Source organism: Coregonus clupeaformis, chromosome 27 (genome assembly GCF_020615455.1).
Source record: "Coregonus clupeaformis isolate EN_2021a chromosome 27, ASM2061545v1, whole genome shotgun sequence".
NCBI classification, from domain to species: domain Eukaryota; kingdom Metazoa; phylum Chordata; class Actinopteri; order Salmoniformes; family Salmonidae; genus Coregonus; species Coregonus clupeaformis.
In genome coordinates, this window is record NC_059218.1 from 35,626,934 (window position 1) to 35,645,783 (window position 18,850).

Sequence of the window (18,850 nt, forward strand, 5' to 3'; positions counted from 1 at the left end):
TGGACCATTCTTGATACACACGAGAAACTGTTGAGCGTGAACATCCCAGCAGTGTTGCAGTTCTTTACACATTCAAACCGGTGCGCCTGGCACCTACTAACATACCCCGTTCAAAGGCACTTCAATATTTTGTCTTGCCCATTCACCCTCTGAACGGCACACATACACAATCCATGTCTCAATTGTCTCGAGGCTTAAAAATCCTTCTTTAACCTGTCTCCTCCCCTTCATCTACACTGATTGAAGTGGATTTAACAGTGACATCAATAAGGGATCATAACTTTCACCTGGATTCACCTGGTCAGTCTATGTCATGGAAAGGTGGAACACTCAGTGTATATACCGGTATATTTTCCATATGTATATAAGTGGTATATTTGGATGAATAGAAATTACTCCTGCGTCTGTAAATAGTTACCTTTAGAGTGGAGGAGGCCATTAGTCATGTTGTTGACTACATGTATACTACCACACATTGTCCCAAGTCTAGCCTATCACTGCCAGCTCTCATACCCATTGTCCCAAGTCTAGCCTATCACTGCCAGCTCTCATACCCCTTGCTTACTGTATGGTCTTTCATCTAGATCCAGATGGAATCTCTTAACAGAACTGATCCTGTTTGTTTCTCAGACTGTAACCAACCACAGACCCCCCTCCGTCTGTGTCAGTTCCATGTTTTCTTTCTACTCTCCCACTAACTCTGGCGTAACACGTTCATCTCTATTAACTGAATGTTACTAATCAATGTTGTTCCCTTCCATACTTACTTAGCGTATTGACCAATAGACTACAGTGAAAGCCAGTCTACACTCCCAGACACCTAGACTGACGCATACAGTAAGAATATGTGTACGAAGAGTTACAACAACAAGACATTTTACTGATAGACATACTGTATACTACACCTGATGCAGGGCTTATCCAAACACCCCTCTTGTTTCCATTGGATTGGAAACTCTCCGTAAGTAATGTCAAGTACATCTGCACTACACTTACTGGGTAGACCATGGTCAGGCATACGCGGGTGGGTGGGTGGTGCTTTGGGTGGGTGTGGGTGGGTTAGGAGGGTGGGATGCTGTGGGCGGGGGAATTGATATAATCTGTGTTTGTATTACCTTTGTTTTAATAAATCTTGGTTACTGTTTATACTTAATTGCATTACATTGCACTTGTGAAAATGTTGCAAGCTTACACTATAAATGTGGTTCTGTGACAGATGTTTGGGCTTTTCTTTTAGCAGAACTGCTCTACTCTGAGGGCTGTGTAAAGTTCAACATGTGATATAATAAGACACCAAGGGAGACACTGGTTATTCAATAGATCCTGGATGGTTCTTTGCAATGGCTAGCACTGCAGCATGCAAGGCCATCAGGGCTGTTTGCTGTAGTCTTAACGTTTGCTCCAGTCAGCAAACGTGAAGAAGTAGTGTAACGACTCCATGACTAATTAACTGGGGAGAGAGAATGGGTGAGCGAGAGAAACAGATAGGTGGAATGGAAGTAATGATGTGTGGAAAAACGAGTCAAAAAGCAGATAAAGCATGCAGGTTTGAATGAGTTTTTCCCATACAATGAGAGGAAAGGATAACTAAGAAATGGAGACGGAGAGTAGAAACTGAGAATGAGAAACTATTTCAATTTTAGATATATACACTACCAGTCAAAAGTTTGGACACACCTACCCATTCAAGGGTTTTTCTTTATTTGTACTATTTTCTACATTGTAGAATAATAGTGAAGACATCAAAACAATGAAATAACACATATGGAATCATGGAGCACCCAAAAAAGTGTTAAACAAATCAAAATATATTTTATATTTGAGATTCTTCAAATAGCCACCCTTTGCCTTGATGACAGCTTTGCACACTCTTGGCATTCTCTCAACACTTTATTGGGTGCTACATGATTCCATATGTGTTATTTCATAGTGTTGATGTCCTCACATTTTTTCTACAATGTAGAAAATAGTAAAAAACTAAGAAAAACCATTGAATGAGTAGGTGTGTCCAAACTTTTGACTGGGATTGTATATGTAGCATGTAAAACTATAGGCCCACACTATTAAAACAAAGTTTAGGGCTGCAAGTCAGTGGAGGTTAGAGAGAAGGTCTAGACAGCTAGGGACTAGGTGTGTGAATGCAGAGTGACTGTGGGGTGGGATGTGTGACCATCAGGACACAGTCACAGCATCTGTGTTCATCACAGGAAAAAGAGATGGAGAAGCAGAGACTCCTATACCAGCAGTCCCGTCTCCACAACCGTGGGGCGGCTGAGATGGTGCTGCAGATGATCAGTGCCTGCAAAGGTACTTCCCCAACCCATACAGTACACCAGGGATCCCCAATTACATTCAGCTGTGGGCCGATTTTTCCTTTGATTGGATGGTCAGGGGGCCGGAACATAGTTATAAAAAAATTCTACACTTCAAATTGACTGCCAGAATCTCAAAAATATATAGTATTTGACAAAAACAGAATAATTTCAAACCTTGATTGGGGTACGATCATATATGCCTCTCTCTATTTATGTGTAGGAATACTTGGGAACAGATTTCCTAAATTAAAATCACATTGAGCCCTATTTTATGCTCAGAAAACTTGGGCGGGGGGGGCAAATAAAATAGTTTGGCCTGCGGGCCTCCTTTTGAGGAACCCTGCAGTACACCATGCATACTCCCTACAGGCTAACCCTACAGGTCAATCAATGTCTTTCAGTCACAGTGCATAAATTTGAATGATACCTGCCGTGGTCGACACATTACAAAGACATTATTCATACCTGTCATCTAGAATGGTAAAGAGTACTTTTCTCTCCATCTAGGTGAGACTGGCTCCATGGTGTCCTCCACCCTTAAACTGGGCATCTCCATCCTAAACGGTGGTAACGTTGAGGTTCAACAGGTAAGTGTCCACTCAGTGGGCTGTCCATCTGACCTGAGGTTATAGTAGTAATTGACTGGTCTCACTGTCTGTTTGCAGAAAATGCTTGAGTACCTGAAGGACAAGAAGGATGTTGGCTTCTTTTTGAGTGTCCAGGCTCTAATGCAGACATGCAGGTTTGTCTTCACCCCTGAATTACTCATAAAGGAAAACAACATAAATCCTAGTAGGGAGTAGGAAAGCAGTCCTAATCGAGCGTTTATGAGTACGTAGAATGAAATTAATGTTATGTTGGATTACTAATATGTGAAAACCCAAAGATATATATATATATACTGTATAAATGGAAAATGGAGCTAACAGCTTATGAAGTTTGATTAAAGGTGACCGTATGTTTTTCATGGCAGTGTCCTGGACCTGAATGCCTTTGAGAGACAGAACAAGGCAGAGGGTCTGGGCATGGTGTCGGAGGAGGGAACAAGTAAGTCTTTAAAGCTCTGACCATACTGGACACTGGTACACCAGCTTTGACCCACCTTACACCACCTTTGTATCCATGTCCTGCCCAGGCAATCACACACACATGTACAGTATCAGGGCCTATGGTCACTGAGTGGGAGTTCCCCCACTTCATTCCTCATCTTATGAATGTTCAGTTGTAGTAACATCCATAAACTCTGTTGTCTAATAATGATTGAGTGATTAATGTGTTGATATGACTAATTTTTTCAGCGCTGTCAGTTGGTAATTTGAATTTACAGGGTGTCTGTTTAGTACTGTATTTTGACTTGCTAATATTTTGTGTTTACATTCAATGTTTATTTGTAAAATATTTGTAAAGTATTATTTTAAACTAATTCTTAGTTAGAATTATTGACAATAGAAATGTGTTAACCACCCCTCCCAACTCCTAAGTGTTCTACTGTTGTCCGTCAACTCACTAGCCCTCTCTTTCCCTACCTTGCCATCATTGCGTCCCTCCCTCCCCTATCCCCTCTTCCCATTCCCTCCTTTGCTGGTCCTCAGACATGAAGTCAGAACGGGGTAAATGATACCTCTGTCCCTCTGTTTTTCTACCTTTTCTCTTGCTCTCCCTGTTCCCTCTCCGTCTCTTCATCTTCTTTAGCTCTTTTTAATTATCTCGTGTTGTGGAGCCCACCTGTATTCAATTTCAGACTCAAGGAGTTTATGAAATAACCTTTCAGTCATGTCAAGTAATGCTAATTCCATTGTTTCTCGGGTATGTACAGTGAGGGGAAAAAAGTATTTGATCCCCTGCTGATTTTGTATGTTTGCCCACTGACAAAGAAATGATCAGTCTGTAATTTTAATGGTAGGTTTATTTGAACAGTGAGAGACAGAATAACAACAACAAAATGTTTTAAAATGTTATAAATTGATTTGCATTTTAATGAGGGAAATAAGTATTTGACCCCCTCTCAATCAGAAAGATTTCTGGCTCCCAGGTGTCTTTTATACAGGTAACGAGCTGAGATTAGGAGCACACTCTTAAAGGGAGTGCTCCTAATCTCAGCTTGTTACCTGTATAAAAGACACCTGTCCACAGAAGCAATACATCAATCAGATTCCAAACTCTCCACCATAGCCAAGACCAAAGAGCTCTCCAAGGATGTCAGGGATAAGATTGTAGACCTACACAAGGCTGGAATGGGCTACAAGACCATCGCCAAGCAGCTTGGTGAGAAGGTGACAACAGTTGGTGCAATTATTCGCAAATGGAAGAAACACAAAATACCTGTCAATCTCCCTCGGCCTGGGGCTCCATGCAATATCTCACCTCGTGGAGTTGCAATGATCATGAGAATGGTGAGGAATCAGCCCAGAACTACACGGGAGGATCTTGTCAATGATCTGAAGGCAGCTGGGACCATAGTCACCAAGAAAACAATTGGTAACACACTACGCCGTGAAGGACTGAAATCATGCAGCGCCCGCAAGGTCCCCCTGCTCAAGAAAGCACATATACATGCCCGTCTGAAGTTTGCCAATGAACATCTGAATGATTCAGAGGAGACCTGGGTGAAAGTTGTGTGGTCAGATGAGACCAAAATGGAGCTCTTTGGCATCAACTCAACTCGCCGTGTTTGGAGGAGGAGGAATGCTGCCTATGACCCCAAGAACACTATCCCCACCATCAAACATGGAGGTGGAAACATTATGCTTTGGGGGTGTTTTTCTGCTAAGGGGACAGGACAACTTCACCGCATCAAAGGGACGATGGACAGGGCTATGTACCGTCAAATCTTGGGTGAGAACCTCAGCCAGGGCATTAAAAAATGGGTCGTGGATGGGTATTCCAGCATGACAATGACCCAAAACACACGGCCATGGCAACAAAGGAGTGGCTCAAGAAGAAGCACATTAAGGTCCTGGAGTGACCTAGCCAGTCTCCAGACCTTAATCCCATAGAAAATCTGTGGAGGGAGCTGAAGGTTCGAGTTGCCAAACGTCAGCCTCGAAACCTTAATGACTTGGAGAAGATCTGCAAAGAGGAGTGGGACAAAATCCCTCCTGAGATGTGTGCAAACCTGGTGGCCAACTACAAGAAACGTCTGACCTCTGAGATTGACAACAAGGGTTTTGCCACCAAGTACTAAGTCATGTTTTGCAGAGGGGTCAAATACTTATTTCCCTCATTAAAATGCAAATCAATTTATAACATTTTTGACATGTGTTTTTCTGGATTTTTGTTGTTGTTATTCTGTCTCTCACTGTTCAAATAAACCTACCATTAAAATTATAGACTGATAATTTCTTTGTCAGTGGGCAAATGTACAAAATCAGCAGGGGATCAAATACTTTTTTCCCTTACTGTACATGACTATGTACTGTATTCATAGTAAACCTATTAAACACTCAGAGTAATGAGTCCTAGCAACAAACAATGACTGAAAAGCGTTTTTTCCCCTTGAGTGGCTAACCACAGATCTACTGAACCTCCGAAGCTCACCACTATTGTGATTATAAGAATTCCTGAGGACGGAATTAGCCCAATATCTGGATCTATCTATCTCTCATATTCATCCTCAGTGTTTGTAACTCTGGGCCCGTATCCACAACGCATCTCAGAATAGGAGTGCTGATCTAGGATCAGTCCATAACCAGCATTCGGAAAGTATTCAGACCCTTTGACTTTTTCCAAATTTTGTTACGTTATGGCCTTATTCTAAAATGGATTAAATGTTTTTTTCCCCCTCATCAATCTACACACAATACCCCATAATGACAAAGCAAAAACAGGTTTTTAGAAATGTTTGCAAATGTATAAAAAATTATATGAAATTACATTTACACAAGTATTCAGACCCATTACTCAGTACTTTGTTGAAGCACCTTTGGCAGCGATTACAGTCCGGGCTCTGGCTAGGCCACTCAAGGACATTCAGAGATTTGTCCCGAAGCCACTCCTGCGTTGTCTTGGCTGTGTGCTTAGTGTCGTTGTCCTGTTGGAAGGTGAACATTCACCCCAGTCTGAGGTCCTGAGTGCACTGGAGCAAGTTTTCATCAAGGATAATAATATAATAATATAATAACATGCCATTTAGCAGACGCTTTTATCCAAAGCGACTTACAGTCATGCGTGCATACATTTTTGTGTACGGGTGGTCCCGGGGATCAAACCCACTACCCTGGCGTTAAAAGCGCCGTGCTCTACCAGCTGAGCTACAGAGGACCTCTCTCTACAGAGGATCTCTCTGTACTTTGCTCCGTTCATCTTTCCCTCGATTCTGACTAGGCTCCCAGTCCCTGCCGCTGAAAAACATCCCCAGAACATGATGCTGCCACCATGCTTCACCGTAGCGATGGTGCCAGGTTTCCTCCAGATGTGACGCTTGGCCTTCAGGCCAAAGAGTTCAATCTTGGTTTCCTCAGACCAGATAATCTTGTTTTTCATGGTCTGAGAGTTCTTTAGGTGCCTTTTGGAAAACTCCAAGCGGGTTGTCATGTGCCTTTTACTGAGGAGTGGCTTTCGTCTGGCCACCATAAAGGCCTGATTGGTGGAGTGCTGCAGAGATGGTTGTCCTTCTGGAATGTTCTCCCATCTCCACAGAGGAACTCATGAGCGCTGTCAGAGTGACCATCGGGTTCTTGGTCACCTCCCTGACCAAGGCCCTTCTCCCCCGATTGCTCAGTTTGGCCAGGTGGCCAGCTCTAGGGAAGAGTCTTGGTGGTTCCAAACTTCTTCCATTTAAGAATGATGGAGGCCACTGAGTTCTTGGGGAGCTTCAATGCTGTAGAATGTTATGGTACCATTCCCCAGAACTGTGCCTCGACACAATCCTGTCTCGGAGCTCTATGGACAATTCCTTCGACCTCATGGCTTGGTTTTTGCTCTAACATGAACTGTCAACTGTGGGAACTTATATAGACAGGTGTGTGCCTTTCCAAATCATGTCCAATCAATCGAATTTACCACAGGTGGACTCCAATCAAGTTGTAGAAACATCTCAAGGATGCACCTGAGCTCAATTTCAAGTCTCTTAGCAAAGGGTCTGAATACTAATGTAAATAAGGTTTTTCTGTTTTTGTGTTTTATAAATTTGCAAAAAATTCTAAAAACCTGTTTTCACTTTTTCATTATGGGGTATTGCGTGTAGATTGCTGAGGATTTTTATTTCTTTAATCCATTTTAGAATAAGGCTGTAATGTAACAATGTGGAAAAAGTCAAGGGGTCTGAATACTTTCCGAAAGCACTGTAATCTTATTTTTTAATGATCTGAAAGGCAAAACTGATCCTAGATCAGCACTGTCTGCCCCACCCACCTCTGAACCCTCACATGATTTACACTGTAATCCCCCCCACAATGACATCATCCCTCCTCCACTCCACCTTGCTTGGACACAAGTCCAAACCCTGGCCCTCTTAACCCAAACTCAGTGGAGTTCGAGGAGTGCAGTAGGTCTGTGCTGCATGCACTGACTGAGGAACTGACAGGGTCAACTTCTCCATTACGTTGTATGTCTGTGCAGTATACAGTGATGTCCATTGTAACTATACATGTTGATGTGACCATGTACTTTTATGTGTGTATACTGTGTATATAGTATACTGTGTTTTCAGTGTTGATGGACGACTGTTTCTTTGTGTTAATGTATGTGACATAATAGTGTTTGATTATGTGTCTAAAATTGCAGAAGGTCTTATCGTTGCTTGTTGCTGTGAATGTGCTTTTACAGTACATGCCAACCTATTGGCCATGATTCAGCAAGTGTTTGACGTTTTCTATATTGTAGTTACAGTGAACAACTCAGTATGAACTAAAGGAAGATGGACAGTCTGTAAGGAGGAGATTATTGCAGCTCTTACTAATATGATTATGCAGACGTGATGGAGAGCTGTGAAATTATAATCACACTCACCTTATTGCTGCAAGCATGTGTGCTGCTGACCATGGTACGCACTGGCTAACACTCAAATTCTCTAGTTAGCCTCCCACCTACATTACATACAGATAGAGAGAGGCAGCCTGACTGAACCCTCCTACTGTCAAAGACATCCAGTACTTCTAGATCTAGTCTGATGCTCTGTCCCTTTGTCTCTCCCCTCCAGGTGAGAAAGTCATGTCGGATGATGAGTTTACCTGTGATCTGTTCCGCATGTTGCAGCTGCTCTGTGAGGGCCACAATAACGGTGAGAAGAATATTATCCAATGGTGTTCTATTTAGGGAATGATGGATTTGTCTGTGGGGGCACAGCAACACTTGAATCATGACTTGCTGTAATGCTAGTCAAATGTTGGCAGTCTATTTGAGTGGACTCTCTGTTTTTACTCCAGATTTCCAGAACTACTTGCGAACACAGACCGGCAGCACCACCACTATCAACATCATCATCTGCACTGTGGATTACCTCCTCCGACTGCAGGTACTGGGACTCTGACTATTAACACATACCTGTTAAAGAGGTGTCCTGTTACCCCTTTTTTATACCCTGATGAAGACAGCTTGTCTGTCCAAACGTTGGTTATTAGGATATTAAATGATTGCATCTGAGCTCCTAGAGTGTGCGGCTTTCCATTTCTTTTTCAACTGTTATCCCTTTCACCGTGAATTTTATAAAGCCCTTTTTACGTCAGCAGTTGTCATAAAGTGCTATACAGATACCCAGCCTTAAACTACAAAGAGCAAGAAATGCAGATGCAGAAGCAAGGTGGCTAGGAAAAATATTTCTCACTCTCTCTCTCTCTCTATATATATATATATCTCGCTCTCTCTAAAGGAGTCAATCAGTGATTTCTACTGGTATTACTCTGGTAAAGAGATCATCGATGAGCCAGGCAAGAAGAACTTCTCCAAGGCCATGATAGTGGCTAAACAGATCTTCAACAGTCTGACTGAGTACATCCAGGTGAGTATAAACCCATTCATCTGTACAGCATGTAGATGACTGGATGTTACTGGGTATGTATGTGACCGTATGTACCTGGTGGTCTCCCCTCAGGGTCCATGTACAGGCAATCAGCAGTCCCTGACCCACAGCAGGCTGTGGGATGCAGTGGTAGGCTTCCTCCACGTCTTTGCCCACATGATGATGAAGCTGGCACAGGTATAAGCTAGCTGCCTCAACATCAACATGTACACCTACACATCTCACCACACAAAACATGGCTGCTATTCCCCTAGAAACCACACATTGTGTATCTTACACGAAAGTTGGATGTGCATGAGGAAATTACATAGTTTGTGTGTGTGTATGTGTATATATATATATATATATACAGTGGGGAGAACAAGTATTTGATACACTGCCAATTTTGCAGGTTTTCCTACTTACAAAGCATGTAGAGGTCTGTAATTTTTATCATAGGTACACTTCAACTGTGAGAGACGGAATCTAAAACAAAAATCCAGAAAATCACATTGTATGATTTTTAAGTAATTAATTTGCATTTTATTGCATTACATAAGTATTTGATACATCAGAAAAGCAGAACATAATATTTGGTACAGAAACCTTTGTTTGCAATTACAGAGATCATACGTTTCCTGTAGGACTTGACCAGGTTTGCACACACTGCAGCAGGGATTTTGGCCCACTCCTCCATACAGACCTTCTCCAGATCCTTCAGGTTTCGGGGCTGTCGCTGGGCAATATGGACTTTCAGCTCCCTCCAAAGATTTTCTATTGGGTTCAGGTCTGGAGACTGGCTAGGCCACTCCAGGACCTTGAGATGCTTCTTACGGAGCCACTCCTTAGTTGCCCTGGCTGTGTGTTTCGGGTCGTTGTCATGCTGGAAGACCCAGCCACGACCCATCTTCAATGCTCTTACTGAGGGAAGGAGGTTGTTGGCCAAGATCTCGCAATACATGGCCCCATCCATCCTCCCCTCAATACGGTGCAGTCGTCCTGTCCCCTTTGCAGAAAAGCATCCCCAAAGAATGATGTTTCCACCTCCATGCTTCATGGTTGGGATGGTGTTCTTGGGGTTGTACTCATCCTTCTTCTTCCTCCAAACACGGCGAGTGGAGTTTAGACCAAAAAGCTCTATTTTTGTCTCATCAGACCACATGACCTTCTCCCATTCCTCCTCTGGATCATCCAGATGGTCATTGGCAAACTTCAGACGGGCCTGGACATGCGCTGGCTTGAGCAGGGGGACCTTGCGTGCGCTGCAGGATTTTAATCCATGATGGCGTAGTGTGTTACTAATGGTTTTCTTTGAGACTGTGGTCCCAGCTCTCTTCAGGTCATTACCCAGGTCCTGCCGTGTAGTTCTGGGCTGATCCCTCACCTTCCTCATGATCATTGATGCCCCACGAGGTGAGATCTTGCATGGAGCCCCAGACCGAGGTTGATTGACCGTCATCTTGAACTTCTTCCATTTTCTAATAATTGCGCCAACAGTTGTTGCCGTCTCACCAAGCTGCTTGCCTATTGTCCTGTAGCCCATCCCAGCCTTGTGCAGGTCTACAATTTTATCCCTGATGTCCTTACACAGCTCTCTGGTCTTGGCCATTGTGGAGAGGTTGGAGTCTTTGATTGAGTGTGTGGACAGGTGTCTTTTATACAGGTAACGAGTTCAAACAGGTGCATTTAATACAGGTAATGAGTGGAGAACAGGAGGGCTTCTTAAAGAAAAACTAACAGGTCTGTGAGAGCCGGAATTCTTACTGGTTGGTAGGTGATCAAATAATTATGTAATGCAATAAAATGCAAATTAATTACTTAAAAATCATACAATGTGATTTTCTGGATTTTTGTTTTAGATTCCGTTTCTCACAGTTGAAGTGTACCTATGATAAAAAGACCTCTACATGCTTTGTAAGTAGGAAGACCTGCAAAATCGGCAGTGTATCAAATACTTGTTCTCCCCACTGTATATATACACTGCTCAAAAAAATAAAGGGAACACTTAAACAACACAATGTAACTCCAAGTCAATCACACTTCTGTGAAATCAAACTGTCCACTTTGGAAGCAACACTGATTGACAATAAATTTCACATGCTGTTGTGCAAATGGAATAGACAACAGGTGGAAATGATAGGCAATTAGCAAGACACCCCCAATAAAGGACTGGTTTTGCAGGTGGTGACCACAGACCACTTCTCAGTTCCTATGCTTCCTGGCTGATGTTTTGGTCACTTTTGAATGCTGGCGGTGCTTTCACTCTAGTGGTAGCATGAGACGGAGTCTACAACCCACACAAGTGGCTCAGGTAGTGCAGCTCATCCAGGATGGCACATCAATGCGAGCTGTGGCAAGAAGGTTTGCTGTGTCTGTCAGCGTAGTGTCCAGAGCATGGAGGCGCTACCAGGAGACAGGCCAGTACATCAGGAGACGTGGAGGAGGCCGTAGGAGGGCAACAACCCAGCAGCAGGACTGCTACCTCCGCCTTTGTGCAAGGAGGAGCAGGAGGAGCACTGCCAGAGCCCAGCAAAATGACCTCCAGCAGGCCACAAATGTGCATGTGTCTGCTCAAAACGGTCAGAAACAGACTCCATGAGGGTGGTATGAGGGCCCGACGTCCACAGGTGGGGGTTGTGCTTACAGCCCAACACCGTGCAGGACGTTTGGTATTTGCCAGAGAACACCAAGATTGGCAAATTCGCCACTGGCGCCCTGTGTTCTTCACAGATGAAAGCAGGTTCACACTGAGCACATGTGACAGACATGACAGAGTCTGGAGACGCCGTGGAGAACGTTCTGCTGCCTGCAACATCCTCCAGCATGACCGGTTTGGCGGTGGGTCAGTCATGGTGTGGGGTGGCATTTTCTTTGGGGGCCGCACAGCCCTCCATGTGCTCGCCAGAGGTAGCCTGACTGCCATTAGGTACCGAGATGAGATCCTCAGACCCCTTGTGAGACCATATGCTGGTGCTGTTGGCCCTGGGTTCCTCCTAATGCAAGACAATGCTAGACCTCATGTGGCTGGAGTGTGTCAGCAGTTCCTGCAAGAGGAAGGCATTGATGCTATGGACTGGCCCGCCCGTTCCCCAGACCTGAATCCAATTGAGCACATCTGGGACATTTTTTTTATTTTTATTATTATTATTTTTTTGTCGTTTAGCAGACGCTCTTATCCAGAGCGACTTACAGGAGCAATTAGGGTTAAGTGCCTTGCTCAAGGGCACATCGACAGATTTTTCACCTAGTCGGCTCGGGGATTAGAACCAGCGACCTTTCGGTTACTGGCACAACGCTCTTACCCACTAAGCTACCTGCCGACATCATGTCTCGCTCCATCCACCAACGCCACGTTGCACCACAGACTGTCCAGGAGTTGGCGGATGCTTTAGTCCAGGTCTGGGAGGAGATCCCTCAGGAGACCATTCACCACCTCATCAGGAGCATGCCCAGGCGTTGTAGGGAGGTCATACAGGCACGTGGAGGCCACACACACTACTGAGCCTCATTTTGACTTGTTTTAAGGACATTACATCAAAGTTGGATCAGCCTGTAGTGTGGTTTTCCACTTTAATTTTGAGGGTGACTCCAAATCCAGACCTCCATGGGTTGATAAATATATATATATATGACATGTAAATGCCCACAAAGATCTGTCAGCAACTACGCTGTACACCAACATACATCTACAGTTCATGGTATAGATAAGCTATTTTGTGCACTTTTTACTAGAGGATTGTGATTTCACATATCAGTGATCTGTGTTACCATTGCTGGGGTGAAAATTCGCAATGAACTTACATTTGACTGCCAACTATGCATTTAACAAACGCCTTTCAAGCCAACAACTTGAACACTTTTGTTGCATTGTTTCACTGATAAGTCTGTAATTTCAAAAAAATATATTTACAGTGAAAGTAGTTTGTAGAAACTGAATCTGGAATGGTGAACTAAATCGTATTGTGATGCTAAAACCGCTGTTACATGAAAGTGTCCTCTCTTACTCCCATGCATAAAGCAACCAGCCTCACAGATATCTCCTCATGCACACTCTCTTTTTCTACCTGACATTCACACAAATGCACTGGCTTGCAGACACACCACATACATGACTGGAACACTATTGAACAGTGGTACTCCTTTTAATTGAAGAAAGTAACGCCATACTGTAAGTACAGTGGGGGAAAAAAAGTATTTAGTCAGCCACCAATTGTGCAAGTTCTCCCACTTAAAAAGATGAGAGAGGCCTGTAATTTTCATCATAGGTACACGTCAACTATGACAGACAAAATGAGGAAAAAAAATCGCTGGGCAACACGGACTTTCAACTCCCTCCAAAGATTTTCTATGGGGTTGAGATCTGGAGACTGGCTAGGCCACTCCAGGACCTTGAAATGCTTCTTACGAAGCCACTCCTTCGTTGCCCGGGCGGTGTGTTTGGGATCATTGTCATGCTGAAAGACCCAGCCACGTTTCATCTTCAATGCCCTTGCTGATGGAAGGAGGTTTTCACTCAAAATCTCACGATACATGGCCCCATTCATTCTTTCCTTTACACGGATCAGTCGTCCTGGTCCCTTTGCAGAAAAACAGCCCCAAAGCATGATGTTTCCACCCCCATGCTTCACAGTAGGTATGGTGTTCTTTGGATGCAACTCAGCATTCTTTGTCCTCCAAACACGACGAGTTGAGTTTTTACCAAAAAGTTTTATTTTGGTTTCATCTGACCATATGACATTCTCCCAATCCTCTTCTGGATCATCCAAATGCACTCTAGCAAACTTCAGACGGGCCTGGACATGTACTGGCTTAAGCAGGGGGTCACGTCTGTCACTGCAGGATTTGAGTCCCTGGCGGCGTAGTGTGTTACTGATGGTAGGCTTTGTTACTTTGGTCCCAGCTCTCTGCAGGTCATTCACTAGGTCCCCCCGTGTGGTTCTGGGATTTTTGCTCACTGTTCTTGTGATCATTTTGACCCCACGGGGTGAGATCTTGCATGGAGCCCCAGATCGAGGGAGATTATCAGTGGTCTTGTATGTCTTCCATTTCCTAATAATTGCTCCCACAGTTGATTTCTTCAAACCAAGCTGCTTACCTATTGCAGATTCAGTCTTCCCAGCCTGGTGCAGGTCTACAATTTTGTTTCTGGTGTCCTTTGACAGCTCTTTGGTCTTGGCCATAGTGGAGTTTGGAGTGTGACTGTTTGAGGTTGTGGACAGGTGTCTTTTATACTGATAACAAGTTCAAACAGGTGCCATTAATACAGGTAACGAGTGGAGGACAGAGGAGCCTCTTAAAGAAGAAGTTACAGGTCTGTGAGAGCCAGAAATCTTGCTTGATTGTAGGTGACCAAATACTTATTTTCCACCATAATTTGCAAATAAATTCATTAAAAATCCTACAATGTGATTTTCTGGATTTTTTTCCTCAATTTGTCTGTCATAGTTGACGTGTACCTATGATGAAAATTACAGGCATCTCTCATCTTTTTAAGTGGGAGAACTTGCACAATTGGTGGCTGACTAAAAACTTTTTTTCCCCACTGTATGTTAGTTATAAGTAAATAGTTAGTAGATTGATAAATGATATGTACTGATAATGAAATATATTAGTGGTGTAATGTTAGTACGTAACACCTTGATGAAACTATAGCCAACCGTAAAAACCATGTGGCAAAGTACTTTGAAATGTAGCACTGTCTTTATGTTTTTAATGTTTACAAATCCTATGAGATATTGATTATGTAAACTGTCTTTCACATGGTCTATGCAGGGTAAAGTATGTATTCATTTAATATTTCTATCATTGACGTGATTGGGTGTTTACCAGTTTGTTCCTGATTCTTCCCTACTTTCCTTTTTTCGGTTTGTTTTATACTCACCTGCCTTTAAAGCTGGAATAAGAACTAGAAAATGACTGATTTTGTAATGCAATAAAATTGTATGTCAACCTCCAAAACAATGAAAACAACCTACTGCAACAATGAAAACTGCTTTATTTGGTTAACGTCAAGCACTTTATACAATGACATTACTAACCTACTTGCTGTATGCAGGATTCTCATTCCACACTTTGCTAAACTTGTTTAACGTCTGCATTAGGGATAGGAAAGTGAAACGCTTAAAAGCAGGTGAATGTAAAGCTCGCTGAGAAAAGGGACAGCCCTTTAACACCCCCCTGATGGAGCATGCACTGGTTAGCGAGACCTGGACACAGTAATGTTTGATAGTGTGTGTGTGTATGCCGTTAATTTCTGACGTGTTGCTTTCTGACTAATTCTAACATTGCCCCAGCATAAAGTTGGAGATGTATGCTGCTCTCTAGTCTTTCTGTGTAAAATGTATATTATTTTTACATTTTACACATTTAGCAGACGCTCTTATCCAGAGCGACTTACAGGAGCAATTAGGGTTAAGTGCCTTGCTCAAGGGCACATTGACAGATTTTTCACCTAGTCGGCTCGGGGATTAGAACCAGCGACCTTTTGGTTACTGGCACAACGCTCTTAACCACTAAGCTACCTGCCACTAAGCTACTTTTAAGAATTCTTAAACTATATGTTGTTGGCCAGAAACCAAGTGAACTTACAGGCTCTCTTGAATTGTAAGTTGTCTACATGTAAAATGTAAGTTGATGTGGTAAAATTACAATTTTCCTGATTGGTTAATTGTTTATGATTAAATATTTTAAATGTGTATCCCAATAAAATGCAAGCAAAGGAATATCTTAAGGGTAAGGCGATATCCCTCTAACCTTAATCTCATTCTGTTTTACCGTGGAGACAAGCATTTACTGTAATGGCAGTTTTTACAAACATTTACTGTAATGGCAGTTTTGACAAGCATGTACTGTAATTGCAGTTTTGACATAAGCATTTACCGTAATGGCAGTTTTGACATAAGTGTTTACTGTAATGGCAGTTTTTACACAAGCGTTTACTGTAATGGCAGTTTTTACACAAGCATTTACTGTACTGGCAGTTTTGACATAAGCATTTAGTGTAATGGCAGTTTTGACATAAGCATTTACTGTAATGGCAGTTTTGTACCAGTTAATAATCTATTTCTTAGACTGAGTACAAACAGGTAACTGCCAAAATAATGGAAATGCTTTAGAGATAAAAGTATATTGAAAGAAGGTGCTTCCACTCAGGTGTGGTTCCTGAGTTAATTAAGCAATTACTTTTTTAACCACTGAGGTGAATTTGTTGAAGAAGATGGAAGTTAGGACATATTTTTCTCCAGATTCATACAGATTGGGAAACTCATTATGCTGTGATAAACTCATAAAATATTTACTGTATTAATGTAAGGTGTTTGGCCTGAAATCCAAACCAAATGGGTTCGGACCATCCCTTTCACTGCATGAATACTTCTAGATTCTTCAACAAATTGAGATTCCTTTGGCAGAATAATAATCTTCATGATCATTAGAAGTCTACAGGCCTGAAATGCACTGTAGTAACAGTAAATGTCATTGTTGTGAAGCGTTGTGTGTGTTTGTTCTGTCTCGTAGGACTCCAGCCAGATTGGACTTCTGAAGGAGCTACTGGACCTCCAGAAAGACATGGTGGTCATGCTACTCTCTCTACTAGAGGGTAAAAGGACATTTGTATGACAGAATTTCTATCTTTCTGTTGTTTTTCTCTTTAATTTCTCCCGCCTCCATGATTTGCCTCCATGTTATGCCGTGTTTCAGGTAATGTGGTGAATGGCACCATTGCCCGTCAGATGGTGGACATGCTGGTGGAGTCCTCCAGCAACGTGGAGATGATCCTCAAGTTCTTTGACATGTTCCTCAAACTGAAGGACATTGTGGCGTCAGACGCCTTCCGTGATTACGTGACCGACCCCCGAGGGTTAATCTCTAAGAAAGACTTTCAGAAGGCCATGGACAGCCAGAAACAGTATTCTCCCTCCGAGATCCAATTCCTGTTGTCCTGCTCAGAGGCTGATGAGAACGACATGATAAACTTTGAGGAGTTTGCCGACCGCTTCCAGGAGCCAGCTAAAGACATTGGCTTTAACATTGCAGTGTTGCTGACCAACCTGTCTGAACATGTGCCTCATGACCTCAGGCTGAAGAACTTCCTAGAGCAGGCAGAGAGTGTTCTCAACTACTTCCGCCCCTTCCTGGGCCGTATAGAGATCATGGGTGCCAGCAGGAAGATAGAGCGTATTTACTTTGAGATCAGCGAGGTCAACCGCACACAGTGGGAGATGCCTCAGGTCAGAGAGTCCAAACGGCAGTTCATCTTTGACGTGGTCAATGAGGGGGGCGAGTCGGAGAAGATGGAGATGTTTGTCAACTTCTGTGAGGACACCATCTTTGAGATGAACATCGCCTCCCAGATCTCGGAGCAAGAGGAGGAGGAGAAGGAGGAGGATGATGATGAGCCGGCTGAAGGAGAAACTGAGGCAGCAGGAGGAGGTGGAGATGAAGAGGGCAATGGAGAGGAAGGAGAGCCAGAGTCCATCTCTGCCTTTGCAGACTTCATCAACAGCTTATTGAACTTCCTGAGTATCTTCACCTTCCGTAACCTGCGACGGCAGTACCGCAGAGTGAGGAAGATGACTATCAAGCAGATAGTGGTGGGTCTGGCTACCTTCTTCTGGACTATCCTCATCGGCATCCTGCACTTCATCTACAGTGTATGTAAGGGCTTCTTCCTGCTCATCTGGCAAACTCTATTTGGCGGAGGCCTGGTGGAGGGAGCCAAGAACATCACGGTGACAGAGATCCTGGCCAGTATGCCCGACCCAACCCAGGACGAGGTGCATGGGGACCTGCCAGGGGAGCCTGGGGTTGGGGAGGAGCAGGAGGCAGGAGGGGTGACTGACCAAATGGACACAGGCGGTGGAGAGGAGGAGGAGGAGGACAATCAAGACAAGGAAGGTGGGGGGACACCACGCATCGATGCTCCTGGAGGACTTGGTGACATGGGAATTGAGGCCACTGTTGAGCCTCCTACTCCCGAGGGTACTCCTTTGACCAAGAGGAAACGGGTGAGGCACTTTTTCTTTCTAAAACAGAGACTAAGAAGTGCGTGGTGAGCTTTCCAGTAACGTATGTGTAGATTAATTTATACTAATGACCTTTTTCTTGTGGTTGGCAGCAACCAGAGGAGGGTGCTGCTGCAGCTGCTGATGGCCAAGCTGCTGATGGCCAAGCTGCTGAGCCAGCTCCTGCTCCTGCCTTAGAGGAGCCCCCTCCAGAGCCTGAGAAGGCAGAGTGAGTACCTCAGGCCATCTTCCTACATGTACAGTAGATTTACTCTCTCCTCCCCCCTTTATGAACCATACTGTACATGCTTTAATGTTGTGGTGTTTGTTGGAACGTGCAAAAAAACACCCTATGACTTCATTCTCAGCGCTGAAAATGGAGAGAAGGCCGAGAAAGAAGCTGAGACCAAAGAGGAGAAGCAGGAGGAAGCGATAAAAAAGAAGCCCAAGGCTAAGAAAGATAAGAAGCAACACAGGGAGCAAGGGTTCCAACTCTGGACTGAGCTGGACATCCAAAGAAACAAATTCTTGGTTAGACATGACAGTTAAATAATTGCTTTCCTGCAGTAGTTTTTGCAACGTGCTGATGTCGCAAT

At 43.6% G+C, this 18,850-nt stretch overlaps 1 protein-coding gene across 1 annotated transcript in view; it reads left to right on the plus strand.

The window, feature by feature from the left end:
* LOC121541906 (ryanodine receptor 1-like) overlaps window positions 1–18,850 on the plus strand; it is a 77,937-nt gene that overhangs the window by 51,566 nt on the left and 7,521 nt on the right. Inside the window, exons 82-94 of the mRNA XM_041851288.2 lie at window positions 2,208–2,307; window positions 2,823–2,902; window positions 2,981–3,057; window positions 3,289–3,362; window positions 8,455–8,535; window positions 8,681–8,769; window positions 9,124–9,252; window positions 9,346–9,450; window positions 15,025–15,030; window positions 16,768–16,849; window positions 16,951–18,257; window positions 18,368–18,483; window positions 18,623–18,785. Coding sequence (XP_041707222.1) covers window positions 2,208–2,307; window positions 2,823–2,902; window positions 2,981–3,057; window positions 3,289–3,362; window positions 8,455–8,535; window positions 8,681–8,769; window positions 9,124–9,252; window positions 9,346–9,450; window positions 15,025–15,030; window positions 16,768–16,849; window positions 16,951–18,257; window positions 18,368–18,483; window positions 18,623–18,785 — 2,409 coding nt within the window. The remainder of the gene's footprint in view (window positions 1–2,207; window positions 2,308–2,822; window positions 2,903–2,980; window positions 3,058–3,288; window positions 3,363–8,454; window positions 8,536–8,680; window positions 8,770–9,123; window positions 9,253–9,345; window positions 9,451–15,024; window positions 15,031–16,767; window positions 16,850–16,950; window positions 18,258–18,367; window positions 18,484–18,622; window positions 18,786–18,850) is intronic.